General features: G+C 43.4%; 1 protein-coding gene across 1 annotated transcript in view; it reads left to right on the plus strand.

The window, feature by feature from the left end:
* The window catches only part of RAD23B (RAD23 nucleotide excision repair protein B), a 32,933-nt gene extending 16,354 nt beyond the window's left edge, over positions 1–16,579 (plus strand). The window contains 6 exon segments of the mRNA XM_075067439.1: positions 2,865–2,994; positions 5,772–5,899; positions 7,261–7,278; positions 7,280–7,420; positions 7,807–7,818; positions 15,254–16,579. Of these exon segments, the coding sequence (XP_074923540.1) occupies positions 2,865–2,994; positions 5,772–5,899; positions 7,261–7,278; positions 7,280–7,420; positions 7,807–7,818; positions 15,254–15,367 (543 nt within the window). The 3' untranslated portion in view covers positions 15,368–16,579.
* Positions 16,580–16,889: the final 310 nt, after the last annotated feature.

Genomic DNA, 16,889 nt, shown 5'->3' on the forward strand with positions numbered 1-16,889 from the left:
CTTGTAGTGTGGGGCCGAAAACTGGACACAGTACTCCAGATGAGGCCTCACCAGTGTCGACTAGAGGGGATGATCACGTCCCTCGATCTGCTGGCAATGCCCCTACTTACACAGCCCAAAATGCCATTAGCCTTCTTGGCAACGAGCACACTGTTGCCTCATATCCAGCTTTTTGTCCACTGTAACCCCTAGGTCCTTTTCTGCAGAACTGCTGCCTAGCCATTCGGTCTCTAGTCTGTAGCAGTGCATGGGATTCTTCCATCCTAAGTGCAGGACTCTGCACTTGTTCTTGTTGAACCTCATCAGATTTCCTTTGGCCCAATCCTCTAATTTGTCTAGATCACTCTGTATCCTGTCCCTACCCTCCAGCATATCTACCACTCCTTTCAGTTTAGTGTCATCTGCAAACTTGCTGAGGGTGCAGTCCGCGCCATCCTCCAGATCATTAATGAAGATATTGAACAAAACCAGCCCCAGGACCGACCCGTGGGGCATGTCGCTTGATACTGGCTGCCAGCTAGACATGGAGCCATTGATCGCTGCCGGTTGAGCCTGACAATCTAGCCAGCTTTCTATCCACCTTATAGTCCATTCATCCTGCCCATACTTCTTTAACTTGCTGTCAAGTTTTGTCTGCTTTTTTAAAAAGTCCATTGTCCTTATTCAGCTGATCACTCTTTTCTTTCCTTAGTCATGAAATGGTCGATTTCATGATTCACTTTCAGCAAAATTGCTTTTCACTGTCAGATTCACAACCAATTCCTCTGTTAGTCAAAATCAGGTCTAAAATGGGTGTCCCATGGTTATTTCCTCCACCTTCTGAAACAAGATGTTATCCTCCAGGAAATGTTCCAAGAACTGCTCAACCCAAATAAGAATATTGGGGGGAGCAATTAAAGAACTAGATCTGTACCTCTGACTGACAGAGCCCATTGTAATACAGACTTGACGTTTAAGGGTCCTAAATCCTGGTCCGCTTCTAACTATTGAGTTCTGTAGGCAAGAGTGCTTTTAACCATCAGCGGCTGGCAACAAGTGCAATCCTCCCATTTGGATGTGGCCCTTATGACAATTATGTATCGATTACCTCTATTAAAGTCATATAACGAAGCACTCACCATGCAAAAAATGTATTGGAACACTGCGCTTCTCTGGATTAAGTGCCAGTAAACTTCCTAGTGCAGTTCAAGATGTTGAGCACTAAATTGTTGAGACCTTTCTCCCTTTTCAGTTTACTCAATGCTATATTGAATGATTTGGAGCTGTTTAAACAGCAGAGAATCCTGTGGCACCTTATAGACTAACAGACGTTTTGGAGCGTGAGCTTTCGTGGGTGAATACCCACTTCGTCAGACGCAGGTAGTGGAAATTTCGTGCGGCTGAGGTTTTAAGTGTTGTATATATTGCTAGCAAGTCAATTAGTGCTTAGAAGTATTAGGTTTAGTTGTTCAGTCAGGTGAGGTTGTGAGGATGGGGCCCTGTTTTAGCCAGTAGAGGTATAAAACCCAAGGGAGGAAAAACTGGGTTCTGTAGATGGCAAGCCTTCACAGTCTTGTTATCAGAGGCTCGTGGGTCAAACTTGCGATGAACTGACAGCTCACAGTCCTAAGTCGTCTTCAGGGTTGAGCCCTTGGCAACGTTTTTTTTGGCTGCAGGAATGGCCCTTAAGCTCGTATTAGGTGCCAGTTGAGGGTGAAGTGTCTCCACAGGTTTGTATATTGCCATTCCTAATATCTGTTTGTGTTTTTCTTTTCCGAGTGACGTCCAGTTTGGCCGATTACATTAGAGGGCATGTCTGGCATTAATTAGTCTGTATATACAATGTGTGACGTTCAGGTGAATGAACCAGTGACGGTATGGCTGGATCTGGTTTAGGTCCGTGGAGGTGTTCGCTGGTGTAGATATTGGGCAGGGTTATGGCATTGAGGTTTGTGCATGATGGTTCTGAGCTTAGGTACTATGATAACAATGTGCAGTTGCTGGTGATAACGTTTCTAGGTTGGCAGTTGTCGTGGATGGCACGGTACCTGCCACTCGAAGCCTGGGAAAGTTGGATCATTGTCCAGGGTGTGGTTTGCGATCCACTGATGAGCCTGGAAGTGTTTTTAAGCTGGGGCTGTATTGAGTGGCAGTGGTTCCTGTGTTTCTTCTGGTTTGTCTGCAGTAGGAGGCTTTTCTTTGGCGTTACATATCTTGGCTCTGTTGATTGTTTCTAATTTCCTCTGTGCGGGTTATTGTAGTTTTTGAGTGAATGCTTGGTGGAGAATTTTGATAGGTGTTGGTCTCTGTTCTGCTGGTTGTTAGAGCAGATCGCGGTTGTGTACTCTCAAGTGCTTAGTGCTGTAGACAATGGATGTTGTTGAGTGCCCGGGATAGGAAGCTGTGAGCTATGAAGGTAGGCATGAGCGGCATCTGGTTGTTTATCGATATAGGGTGGTGTTAATGTGACCATCACTTATTTGCACCGTGGTGTCTAGAAAGTGGACCTCCTGTGTAGATTGGTCCAGGCTGAGGTTGATGGTGGGGTGGAAGTTGTTGAAATCGTGGTGGAATTTTTCTAGAGTCTCCTCCCCATGAGTCCAGATGATGAAGATGTCATCAATGTAGCGTAGGTAGAGAAGGGGCGTGAATGGATGAGTGGATGAGAGCTGAGGAAGCGTTGTTCCAGGTCAGCCATAAAAATATTGGAGCTGTTTGTAGGTTTGTTAGCAATAGTGTCTGCAATTTGTAGTGTGTTAATTGGTTTATATTTGCAACAAAAGTATTGAGTCTTATTTCTAGGGCAAAACAAGTGCAGTGAAACCATTAACTTTGATCTCTACCCATGAAAATGCTGTAAATTGTAACATGATCCCTGGATTTAGGGTATCCCCGGAGATAGAGAGACTCAAGCTGCAGTTGATCCCCCTCAGGCAGCAAGCACCGGTGCTTCTCAATCTTCAGCAGTGGCAGCAGCGGCAGCAACCACAACTACGACTACTAGTTCTTCAGGAGGTAAGATGGTCTTGTGTTTATGGGTAGCTGTTAAGCAGTGTCTGTACTAGATGTTTAAATAGTGGGTTTAAATTCATGAGGCTTTTCAAAGTGAGAGACAAAAGAGCAGCAGAATTTGCTTGGAGGAAACACTTGTGGGTGAGTAGATCTGTAATGTTGGGGCCATAGTTGTTCAAAGGTTAAATAAATGTCTATCAGAGATGGTCTAGACAGTATTTGGTCCTGCCATGAGGGCACAGGACTGGACTCGATGACCTCTTGAGGTCCCTTCCAGTCCTAGAGTCTATGAATAAAATTCCCAAACACCACTGTTTGTTTTATACCCACTCTGATCCAATATGTTTGGTTTTAAGTTTCTGAGATCGCAGCTATGGACAACTTCATATTTCCCCATCCTCACCTCTGGCTTCTTACTGTCTAGAATTAGAGTTGTAGCAGTACATCACTTCAAAACTTCCTCACTTGTAACCCCAGAGTATTAGGTTTAATTTATAAAGGTGTCCATTTTTGTATTGCCTGCTATAATGGGCAGCCCTGCTTGTGGCCACCTGAAATTTTTAAACTTATTAGTAAGCTCTTTGGGGCTCTTTCTGTTTGTACAGTGCCTAGCACAATGGGAGCCTGGTCCATGACCAGGGCTCCTAGGCACTACTGTAATATAAATAATAATCAGGGTCCTAAAACTCAAAATGTGGCAAATACTCTTAAGTAGGTGATCTGTGAGAGCCTCCTCTCTCTTGCACCTGCAACAGTGGTACATGGAAAATCAAGGTTGACAAAATAAAATGGTATATTTCCTTTTTTTAATATAGTAAATGTCTTAGTGCAACTCAATTTTTCAATCTTCATCAGTGTTTTCCTTTTTATTGTCCCCTCTCCACCTGTTCTGCATATGGTACTTGATCCTTGGTTGCTTTGCTTCCAGGGATGTACCTTTCTAGCTAGTGACTCCATTTTGTCCTCCTGTGTAGTACCTGACCCTAATAGAAGCAGCTAGACTGGCTCCACTATTTCTGGCTTCTCCATGCCTCCAGCTGTTTTCAAAGAGGCCTATAGAAGTAGCTGGAAACAAAGCCAGCACTACATGTCCACCCAGCTCTTAATCAGCTGCCATGAAATGCTCAGTGAGCCATCTCAGTTTGGGCTCTGCTGTACGTAGACCAGTCTTTTGGGTAAGCCTTTGAGGGTGCATGGGAAGAGGACCTGTTCATGAATATCATTTTACCTCCCTCAGATATACTACCTCACAGCAGCAGAAAGCTTTGGAGTTTTCTGCAGGGGACCCACCAGTCCAGCTACTAAGTTCAGAGGACTCAGACTTGCCTTAACATAAGCATTTAACAAGTACTTATGTTCATTAAATGCAATGTGGTTGCAAAGTTACACTGTCAAATATAAAGCTTCAAACATTACTTTTCAAAGGAGCCCCTATAGTTTCTTCTGCATAGTTTTGAAAAGTTTGAGCTGTTGTGTGGAGACACTTAAGGGAGTGAACATACATCATCAGGAAGGTGGTAAAAGGAGTAACACTTGGAATTGGCACCCCCAAAATGAAATTAGTGTGAGGAGGTGGAGAGTGTCAGTAAGCGTGTCAGCTCATTGCTATTGCTAGTCCTTCATACTTCAGTGAATGCTAAAAATAAATTAAATTGTCTGCTGCATTTTTGTCATTGTAATGACAAGTTTGCTTTAAGTTCTGCCTTTTTTGTGTGTACCAGAATAAAACTACACCCATGCTGCATATTATAAAGGCTTTTGCTACTGCTTTGCATTTTTATCTTTCAGATGTGGATATTTGGGAGGGAGTTATATGGTTCACAGACACCAATTTTTTGACCTCCCCTAGGTTAGCAGAAATATCTGTTTTTCCATTATGTTGAATCATCCTGCTCTTTATCTAAAAAGCAAAATAAAATGTTGTATGCTTGTTAAAATTAATTCCGCTATGAATTATACAGAATGGAAAACCACCCTTGGAATCTTATGTTCTACTCTTTAAAAGGTTAGATGTTAGTCTTTATTTGAGGTGATATATTTTCATTACTGTTCATGGGTGGTTGGAAAGTAACAGTTCAATGTGTGAAGGGGCGGAGAAGCCTCTTAAAAGACTTTGTACCAGTAAATGCTGGTCCCAAAGAGGCAGAACATTTTGTCTGCTTTTACTTGATCTCAGTAATTCAGCTGCAGTGGTCTTCAGATGAGCTCTGCAGTCACCATCTCATTGGAGTCTGAGACACTGCTTTTAAAGCCACAAGATCCTTTGAACTTGTATATTTGGTTTATCCCTTTGTATTACATTTTACTGTTTAAACTGTGAAATGTTAGTCCCCAACATAGCACCACCTTAGGCCTTAAGAGACCAAAGTCTGCTTTTATTTTTTTTTAATTCTTGCGCAATGTTGCTTGACATTCTCTTAAACTGAAGTTTTCTGTATAGAGCCACAGAACAGGAGCCGTGTGGTTATTGGTGAGGCAAGCTTTGCTACCGTTTCACTGGTGCACCTCCTCCCTAAGAGAGGGGCCACTTCTATGGGTGAGACAGGTCCTGCTGCCAGGTCCACTCCTTTGTCTGAGCTTGTCCGTAATAAGGCCATTATGAATATTGTGCACTTCAAAGACTTGAGTCACCTTGAAAGGAATTTCACATTACCCTCCAATTGTGAAACTTCAGCTAATCGTTTTTTTCCTTCTTATATATATTGTTGGTCTCATTTACAGAAGCCACTGTAGTAACTTCTTTGCTTTTTTTCTTAAATGTATAACTCTTTATATTGCAGGACATCCACTTGAATTTTTACGAAATCAGCCTCAGTTCCAGCAGATGAGACAAATTATTCAGCAGAATCCTAATCTGCTGCCAGCATTGCTACAGCAGATAGGACGGGAAAACCCCCAGCTACTGCAGGTGACTTAAGCACCACGGGATAACGTGTCTAGATCAGGCAAGGGCGCTTTAATGTATCAATAGTAACAATGTGCCCTCTTATTTTCGGGGTGTGTGAAACAATTTTATGACTGGAAAGTACTAGGATGGAGGCTTTCCTTCTGCAGCTCGCCCAGTTTGGCCACAAACCAAAGTACTAGATACTGTCTCAGAGTTCATAGAATCATAGAAGACTAGGGTTGGAAGAGACTTCAGGAGGTCATCTAGTCAAACCCCCTGCTCAAAGCAGGACCAACACCAACTGAATCATCCCAGCCAGGGCTTTGTCAAGCTGGGCCTTAAAGACCTCTAAGGATGGAGATTCCACCATCTCCCTAGGTAACCCATTCCAGTGCTTCACCACCCTCCTAATGAAATAGTGTTTTTCCTAATATCAACTAGACCCTCCTTCCCTGCAGCTTTGAGCCATTTGCTTTCCTTGTTCTGTCATCTTGCACCACTGAGACAGCAAGGTTCATCCTCTTTTAGCCCCCTTGAGTAGTGAAGGTACTATCAAATCCCCCCTCACTCCATTTCTTCTGCAGTCTAAACAATTCCCATCTCCTCTCAGTCTCTCCTCGTAAGTCATGTGCCCCAGCTCCCTTGATCATTTTTGTTGCCCTCCGCTGTGGACTGTCTTCAATTTGTCCATATCTTTCTGTAGTTGGGCCCAAAATGGGATGGCACATATCTTAGAGATGTTTGCATCACCAGCACCGAATAGAGGGGATAATTCACTTCCCTCTATCTGCTGGCAATGCTCCTACTAATTCATGCGTCAAGATGCTGATCACTTGTCCTTAATTCTAATACTTATAGTTGCAAATTCTCCTTAGTTTTCATTTTCTCTTACCACCTTCTCAAATTATAAGTGTGGTAAATGGCCGGTTGGAAGAAGAAATCAATACTTTTTCAGCAAGTGGGAGCTATGAGACTCAACTGATTAGGTATTATATGTTAGATAATAGACGAGGTAGATACTTCCCTAAAGTCATATCTGTTGACAAGTTGGCTTCCTCAGTAGCTGTCTTTTTGGCCAGTGAGAATAATTGAGAGAAACGCCTTAGTTCCTGACATGAATTGCCTTGACAGCTTATTTCCTTTCTACTGGATGCAGATATTTGTAAGAAGTAAGGAGATAGTGCGCATGACTTCTGTAACTATAATGGCATCTCTTCTCAGTCAGAACCTGCCCAAGCAGTTATTCTCAAATTAAAGGGCTTCTATAACTTCTCTCTAGACCACAAATTCACTGCAACTAGAAACTAGTGCGCGTGGCAGGAAACTGAACACGCTTTATTTCCAGGTATTGCTTCCCTTTTGTGTCTCGCCATGCACCACAGCAAATCAGCCAACATCAGTGAGGCATTTATTGCAGATGTTAATGAGCCAGTTCAAGTAGTCTGTGGCAAGGAGGATTAGTTTGCTTGGCGGGCTAGTGGAGGAGTAGCAGAAGCTGGAAGTGGTCAGATGAATACATTCAGTAACACCTCAGAGAAAGAAGCATATAGAGAGTGGGATAAGCACTTTTGGTTTAAAATATTGACGTGTCTCTTGCATATCTTTTTTTTTTTTTTTTTTTCTCCCAAGATTAGGCATTGTGCAGGTGAAAACCTGCACTGAAGCTGTATGTGAAGTTGATATCTTACTGCTGTGAATCATCTTAATTTTCCAGTGTAAGATTTACAAGCTGTTGTAGTCTTGGCCTGGTGGAAATCATGTCCTTGCTGTAAGGCCATTGCTTCCCAACCTCTTCTGGAACCTGCCTTTTTAGAAGAGAAGCTTAAAAGGCCGTGCAGTTGCAATCACAACACTGCAGTTTGAAGTGGCCAAGGGTCCACTGTGCACATGCATAACTGAATGAGAAGAATAGAGCCCTATTCAGGAAGAGGATAAAACGAGTTCTTCTTTGAATGCTAGCTCATATCGATTCCGATTAGGTGTGCACATGCCACGTGCACAGTTGTCGGAAAGGTTTTTCCCCTAGCAGCACCCATTGGGTCAGCTGTGGAGTCCCCTGGAGTGGTGCCTCCATAGCACTTTCTATAGACCCTGCTGACCCAGCGCCTCCTCAGTTCCTTCTTCCTGCCAGTGACAATCATTGGAACTATGGTGTCTTGCTCAGCAGGCTTGCACCTTTCCCTAGCTCTGTTTACTTAGTGTTTGTTTTCATTAGTTAGTTATTAGTGTAGTGTTAATAATTCACTGTCGGAAGTGGGGGGGTTCTCCTTCAGCCCAGCCGTGCTCTCGCTGGGGACTCAGGGCATGCTTATGTTCCAGGGGTTCAAACCCTTCAGGTCCTGCAATAAGCCTATGCCAACGGGTGACCCTTATGACGATTGCTTGAAGTCTCAGGGAAATATATAAGATGGATAAATGCAGGATTTGCAAAGGGTTTCGCCCAATAAAGAAGGAGCAGGACTTTAAGCTGAAGCAGCCCCTCATGGAGGCACCACTTAGACTGCAACCAGCCTTGGCACGGCAGGATCCGGCACTGAGTGCATCGGTGCATAGTGCCCTGTCAGCGGTGGAGATGGCACCGTGGAAGGACTGAAGAGACCCGCATCACCGCCACTCTCCAGTGCGGAAACAAACAGTCAGAGATGACTTGGCATTGGTCCCATTACCCAGGTCAGAAGTGGCACCGGAGTAAAGAAAGGAATGGTTCCCTGACTTTGGGACCCAACCCCTCGGAACCAGCCAGTGGGGTGCGTCCCAGGGAGGAGCCCCCAGTGCCGAAAACTTTGGAGCCAGCACCATCGAATTCAGTCCTGCAAGAGGATCGTTGAGTCTGGTGCAATTGGACTCACCGTGTCAGGTGGTGGAGGAAGTACAACTGCCTTCCACCCCAGATACATTTGAGATCGCGAGAGACATCATAGACATGAGGGCACTGCAGTCCCTGGCCCTTCGCACTAAGCCCCCAATGCCACAGCTTGTGACACTGTCCCAAGAAAGCCTGCAATACTTCACCCCTCAGTGCTGCCAGGGACGAGGTACCATTTGGAATCCCAGTACTGCTCAGAGTCCTAATCCCCAAGGCAAAGGAGGGGTCTCTGACCCATTCTAGACCTGTAAGGACTCAACAAATTCGTGGTGAAGTTGAAGTTCCATATTGTCTCCCTGAGCACGATTACCTCTTCCCTGGATCCAGGAGACCGGTATGCTGCCCTCAACATGAAAGACATGTACTGTCACATAGCCATTTGCCCTATGCACAGGTGATTTCTCAGGTTTGTTGTCAACCACAAACACTGTCAGTTCATGGTCCTCCCATTCGGTCTGTTGCCAGCCCCCTGAGTTTTCACCAACTGCATGTCAGTCGTAGCAGCCTTCCTTCTCAAGAGACAGGTGCAGATATATCCCTGCCTCGAGTGGCTGCTTCGGCACGCTAGGGAGCAGGTGGAATCTCAGGCCTGGTTCATCAGATCCACTTTCGAGAGACTGGGCCTCCTCAGTGTGACCAGGTCAGTCTCGTGTCTGACCCAGAGAACAGAGTTCATCAGAGCAGTGCTGGACTTGGTGCAGGCAAGAGCATTTCTGCTGGAGACACGATTCCAAGCCATGTCAAACATCGTTCAAGGCCTCAGGCAATTCCTGACCACTACGCAAGGGGTTGCCTACATCTCCTTGGCCACATGATAGCCTTCACTTAGGTGGTCTGGCGTGCCAGGCTGAGGCTCAGACCCCTGCAAGTGTGGCGTGCATCGGCCTATTGCCTGGGACACGACAACCTGGTCTTAATAGTGATGGTACCAGAGCACATATTCGAGTCCCTCCAGTGGTGACTTGACCCTTGGATGGTGTGCAAAGGAGTCCCCATCCACAGCCCTCCTTGTCCCTGGTAATGGATGTGTCGGCTCTGGGTTGGGGTGCGCATTTGGGAGATCTACAAACGCAGGGCCTATGGTCTCGGGACGATTTCTCTCTTCATATCTACATCAATGACCTCAGGGCGGTACACCTAGCATACCAAACTTTTTGCACCTGGCTGCAAGGCCAGTGCATGGCAATGAGGATGAACCAACACCACTGCCATGTTTTACATGAACAAACAGGGTGGAACCCATTCCTTCTCCCCATATCGAGAAGCCCTCAGGCTCTGAGAGTTCTGCATAGGACACTTCCAGGTGAACGGAATGGGCTATCTCCCAGGGGCTCAGAATGACCTGGCATAGCGTCTCAGCAGATTGTTCCACAATCACAAATGGTCCGTCCATCCGGAAGTCATACATGCCATCTTCCAAAGGTGGGGGGTTTCCCTATGTCAACCTGTTTTCCACCTGCAGCAACAGGAAGTGCCCGATGTTCTGCTCCTTCGAGAATCACAGCCCGGTCTTGGTCACGGATGCGTTTCTGCTCTCCAGGGGAGGGTGCACATGGTACTTCTCAAAGTCCACAGGGACCTTGAGGGGAGGTAATCCTGGTGGCCCTGGCATGGCCTCGACAACACTGATACATCACGCTCTTGGAACTATCAGTGGACGCCCCGATTGTGTTGCCACTCGACCCCAACCTAATCACTCAAGACCACAGTCGCTTACTCCACCCAGACCTCAGGTCTCTCCATCTCATAGCTTGGAAGCTTCAAGGTTAAATCCCATGGAACTTCTGTGCTTGGAACCGGTAACAGAGGTCCTACTTGGCAGCAGGAAATCATCCACGTATCTAGCTAAGTGGAAAAGGTTCACTTGTTGGTGTGCCCAGCATCACATCCCTCCAATCCAGATACCTATAGCACTCATCCTAGAGTACCTCCTACACCTAAAACAACAAGGCCTGGCAGCGTCGTCCATTAAGGTACACCTCACTGCTGTTTTAGCCTTCCACCCAGGAGTATCTGGACACTCCATATTTGCGAACCCCACAGTGAGATGTTTTCTCAAGGGCCTGGAATGCCTCCATCCGCAGATTAGATGGCCAGTTCCTGTGTGGGATCTGAACTTGGTCTTCTCCTATCTAATGGGGCCCTCGTTTGAACTGATGGCAGCTTGCTTCCTCCTCTATCCTACAAGGTAGCTTTTGTGATCGTCATTACTTCAGCACAAAGGGTGTCTGAGTTGAATGCCCTCACCTCTGACCTACCTTACACGGACTTCCACTAACCCGTTCAGAAAATCAAACCAGCTATTCATAGTCGTGGCATCTGCACATACTATGAGTTAGCCAAAATCCCAGCTCCAGCACTTACGGCACACTCTCTACAAGGGCACAGGCTTCATCGTCGGCATTCCTGGCCCAAGTCCCAATCCAAGAAATCTGCAGGACAGCGACTTGGTCCTCTGTGCATATGTTCACCTCTGATTATGCCATCGTCCAGCATGCTACAGATGACGCAGCATTTGGCAGAGCAGCGTTTCAATCAGCAATTCCATAACTCGGACCCCACCGCGTAGGTAAGGCTTGGGAGTCACCTAATTGGAATCGCTATGAGTAATCACTTGAAGAAAGAACGGTTACTCACCTTCTCATAGCTGTTCTCCGAGATGTGTTGCTCATACCAATTCCAAACCCACTCACCTTCCCCCTATCAGAGTAGCCATCAAGAAGGAACTGAGGGGATCATATGTAGAGCATTACAGTAGCACCACTCCAGGGGGCTCAATGGACGACCTGATGGGTGCTGTTAGGGGAAAAAACTTTCCATTGACTGTACGCAGCGTGCGCATACCTGATTGGAACGGATATGAGCAACACATCTCAAAGAACAACAGTAACAAGAAAGTGAGTAGCCATTCTTTTTTGCGAAAGCTTCAGATACCAATGCTGGAAGTATAATAGTGCTTTGGTAATGTGCAGGGGTAGTGCTTTTTTTGTACCTTAAAAATGATTCCTAAAGTATTCAGACTGGCTCTGAATTTTTGTAGGACGTAGATGAAAGTCACTGCTTAACCCAGTTATTTGACTCTGAATTTTTGCTCCGTAGGTTGCTAAAAATACTAGTAAACATCTAAATAAACTTGCAGATTTGCAAGGTCTGGAAATGTAATGCAGTGAATGCATTAAATTCCACTTGCTGCTCAGTAAAGGTGACACGTAGTAATTTGGAACAAAATGAAACTTGAGCAGTTGTGACTAAAATTTGTAGAATAGACTGCGGTTCCATTATTTTGCTAACTAGAAGCATAGCTGGAATTTTGCAGTAATCACTAGATTGGAGCATTAAAGTGTAAAATGCACAATAATTTTTACCTCTACCTATCAGCACTAAGGAAATAGTTAAATATCTAAATCTGGATTTGTATGTCAAAGGGTGCTTCCATGCAGTTCTTTTAAAACAGTTTTTTTCTATAAATAGTTGCAAAGCAAGAATTCCTAGAGCTGTCAAGCGATTAAAAAATTAATAGAATACCATTTATTTAAATATTTTTGATGTTTTCTACATTTTCAAATATATTGATTTCAATTACAACACAAAATACAAAGTGTACAGTGCTCGCTTTATATTTTTTACTACAAATATTTGCATTGTAAACAAAAGAAATAGTATTTTTCAATTCACCTGCTACAAGTATTGTAGTGCAATCCCTTTATCATGAAAGTTGAACTTACAAATCATCATAGAATATCAGAGTTGGAAGGGACCTCAGGAGGTCATCTAGTCCAACCCCCTGCTCAAAGCAGGACCAATTCCCAACTAAATCATCCCAGCCGGGGCTTCGTCAAGCCTGACCTTAAAAACCTCTAAGGAAGGAGATTCCACCACCTCCCCAGGTAACCCATTCCAGTGCTACACCTTCCTCACGTGAAAAAGTTTTTTTTCCTAATCTCAACCTACCCCCTGGGCCCCATCCCCACAGACACTGCAAACTTAGGCCGTTACTCCTTGTTCTGTCATCTGTTACCACTGAGAACAGTCTAGATCCATCCTCTTTGGATCCCTATTTCAGGTAGTTGAAATCTCCCCCTCACTCTTCTCTTCTGCAGACTAAACAATCCCAGTTCCCTCAGCCTTTCCTCGTAAGTCATGTGCTCCAGCCCCCTAATCATTTTTGTTGCTCTCTGCTGGACTCTCTCCAATTTTTCCACATCCTTCTTGTACTATGGGGCCCAAAACTGGACAGAGTACTCCAGATGAGGCCTCTCCAATACTGAATAGAGGGGAATGATCATGTCCCTCGATCTGTTGGTGATGCCCCTACTTATACAACCCAAAATGCCGTTAGCCTTCTTGGCAACAAGAGCACACTGTTACCATACCCAGCTTCTCATCCACTGTAACCCTTCGGTCCTTTTCTGTAGAACTGCTGCCTAGCCACCCAGTCCCTAGTCTGTAGCAGTGCATGGGATTCTTCCATCCTAAGTGCAGGACTCTGCACTTGTTCTTGTTGAACCTCACCAGATCTCTTTTGGCCCAATCCTCTAATTTGTCTAGGTTCCTCTGTATCCTGTCGCTACTCTCTAGTGTATCTACCACTTCTCCCAGTTTAGTGTCATCTGCGAACTTGCTGAGGGTGTAGTCCACGCCATCCTCCAGATCATTAATGAAGATATTGAACAAAATTGGTCCCAGGACTGACCCTTGGGGCACTCTGCTTGATACCGGCTGCCAACTAGACATGGAGCCATTGATCACTACCTATTGAGCCCAATGATCTAACCAGCTTTCTATCTACCTTATAGTCCAATAATACATAATTATTGTACAATACTAGAATTTTATACAATAAAACCTGCATTCAAAAATAAAACAATGTATAACTTTAGAGCCTACAAGTCCTTGTTCAGCCAAATGCTCAGACAGACAAGTTTGTTTGTGTTTGCAGAAGATAATGCTACCTGCTTCTTGTTTACAGTGTCACTTGAAAGTGAGAACAGGTGTTTGCATGGCACTGTTGTAGCCAACGTCACAAGATATTTACATGGCAAGTGCGCTAAAGATTCATATGTCCCTTGATGCTTCAACCACTATTCCAGAGGACGTGTCCATGCTGCTAACGTGTTCTGCTCGATAACGATCCAAAGCAGTGTGGACCGGCGCATGTTCATTTTTATCATCTGAGTCAGATGCCACCAGCAGAAAGTTAATTTTCTTTTTTGGTGGTTTGGATTCTGTAGATTCTGCATCAGTGTGTTGGTCTTTTAAGACTATTGAAATCTGCTCCATGCCTCGTCCCTTTCAGATTTTGGAAGACACTTCAGATTCTTAAATTTTGGGTCAAGTGCTGTAGCTCTCTTTAGAAATTTCATATTGGTATCTTCTTTGCATTTGGTCAGATTTGCAGTGAAGGTGTTCTTAAAATGAACAACTTGCTGGGTCATCATTCGAGACTGCTATAACATGAAATATATAGCAGAATGTGGGTAAAACGGAGCAGGAGACATATAATTCTCCCTCAAGGAGTTAAGTTACAAATGTAATTAACACATTTTTTAAATGGACATCAGCATGAAAGCATGTCCTCTGGAATGGGGGCTGAAGCATTTTAAATTCATTTTTATGCAGCAAAGGATTAACTCTAGAATAACTTCAAAACCTCATAAAGAGTGTAACATTTTTTTCTGGTCAGATGCTCAGCACACTCCAGAGCTCAAATGCCTTATGTGGTGTTACTGCTGACATGGGCTCTATAGAGGTACACTATGATAAGTCTCTCGATTTAATTAGGGATTGATATCCTCCTCTGGTTAAGAGCACCCAGTGTCTCAGACACTAAGTGCTAGTCTGGTATTAATTTAGAATATGTGCAGAAAATCTTGTGACAGAAAACACAAATTCCTTAACCTGACTGACTTATAGCTAGCTAAAATGAAGACCTAAACAGAAGTGTAAAGTGGATAAATCCAGCACTCTTGTCGATCCAAACCTAACCAAGTAGTCAGAGGTTAATGGTCTTCACAGCAGCAATTGCATTTGCCTGCTCGCTCAGTTAAAATCACTCTTTTTGCTATAGTCAGGTTCCCCAGTGTCCTTGCATTCTAGACCCGCTTTGCTACAATCTATACTTATTGCTAAAGGCATTGAACTATCATACTATTCATATTTCAACTGTGCTTTGTGTTGAATGAATTTTAGCTACAGCAATGCAGCATTCAGCTGCGATTTCCTGGTGCCTGTTTTATAACTTATTACAGCAGTGAAAGCGTAGTGATGTGGCTTAATGTACTCAGACTGACATAACCACTTTTTAAATGAGAACTTAATTTGAGGTTACTACAAGAAATCAATTCAATTCAAAATCTCTAGTAAATAAGAGATGGGAAGAGAAGCCTAACTGTGGTCACATTATTTATATGAACAAATGACTTAAATGGTGAAATCCTAATATAGTAAACATTCAGGGAGTTTTAATATACTTAAATGTAATGATTTCTAAATGCATCTCTCTTCTTTAGTTAAAGGCATTAGGATTTCCTGAAGGACTTGTGATACAAGCATATTTTGCTTGCGAGAAGAATGAAAACTTGGCTGCCAACTTTCTTCTACAACAGAACTTTGATGAAGATTGAAAGGGAGAGACTTTTTTATCTCACGCTTCACACCAGTGCATTACACTAACTTTGTTCACTGGATTGTTTGGGGGTATTTGGGCTCATATCCACAATACTTGGTGTATGGTATGGGGGGAGGGAGAAAAAACATAGGAAACAAAGCAAGGATAAATAAAGCATGTCTGCTTTAAATTGGCAGACGCAGCAAATCACACAGTGTAAAATACTACACAACCAAAAATCAGCTTCTGCAGGTATTTAGTTCCTTCTGTAAGCTGTAGGTTAACTTTTTTCTAGGTTTTCACTTTTACTGTAGTAGTTCCAGAAACTTAGTGTAATGCCCTGCTTCATGTTTCTTTTTACTTAACATTGGTATTGGAAAATAGCTTTTGCTACCTAGAATCTACAATCTGTATTTCATTGCAACACTGGATAATGGCTTTGTGAAATCTAAAAGAATTGAGCAACTGTAAACATACATGCCAAAATATAGGGGGTTATTTTGCTGCTTCAGATGTATTAAATTTAGTGCAAGAAGCCCATGATTTCATGTTAAATGCTGGATTTAAGAAAAAATGCCTTCAAATGAAAACTCATTACTGTTATGTTAAAATTTGTTGATCATTGAATTAGACTCCCTTCTAACATGATCTGAGAAGCTGTACACATACAGGCAAACTTATTTTCCTCTTTAGGTCTTTTCTTTTTGGAAAAAAAATGATAGATATCTAATTATTGTTTACTTCAATGTTACGTTGCAGTAAAGGTTTTAAAAACAACCGTTGCATGTTTGGTTTTGATGTATCCCTTTTTGTGAATTGAGCACTTTTTGGTCAGAAAAAAAAAAAATGTAAACTTCACTTCTCTCCATCGTAGTGAAATATTTATTTATTAACAAGTCAGATTCCACTGTACTTCCTGTTTTATTAAAGTTGTTTCACCAGTACAGCTGGAAGTATTTCAAAACCAGGTATCTAATGTTGTAATACCTTTGCTTTTATTTTTTTCATCTTCTGTGACAACGTAGGACCACTCTAAAGCTATTGGCGTTGTATTGCTCTGGAAAGGATTGTAATTTTCCAGGTACTTCTCTTCAGGAAGGACATTGTCTATAAATTGCTGTGTGGGGGGAATTCAGAACCTGAGAATTAGGCGAACAATCAAGTTATTGCATCCCAAAACATTATGCACACCTACTTTTCCTTCTATTAAAAGTAAGCTCCAATTGTAGAGTTCCGAGTCTTATTTCTTGGTGCCTCATTGTCAGTTATTTTGAGTGCTGAGTGGCTAATTCATTGAGCTTCCTGCTTAAGTACATTTTGGCTTGGCAGAGACAACTTTAACTCTGCTGCAGTGCTGAGGAGGAAAATTAATTTTACTTTCTCCAAAAATCTCTTGTAAACACTTCATGAACATGGTCTGAAAATAAGTCGTCACTTTTTGGCCATACAGCAATTATATTTTAACTCTCTAAACTCGGTGTTTAACCTTTGAGCTCTTCATCCTTATTCATCTCTATTTTTAATGGTACAGTTCTGAT

Source organism: Chelonoidis abingdonii, chromosome 6 (assembly GCF_003597395.2).
Source record: "Chelonoidis abingdonii isolate Lonesome George chromosome 6, CheloAbing_2.0, whole genome shotgun sequence".
NCBI lineage: Eukaryota > Metazoa > Chordata > Testudines > Testudinidae > Chelonoidis > Chelonoidis abingdonii.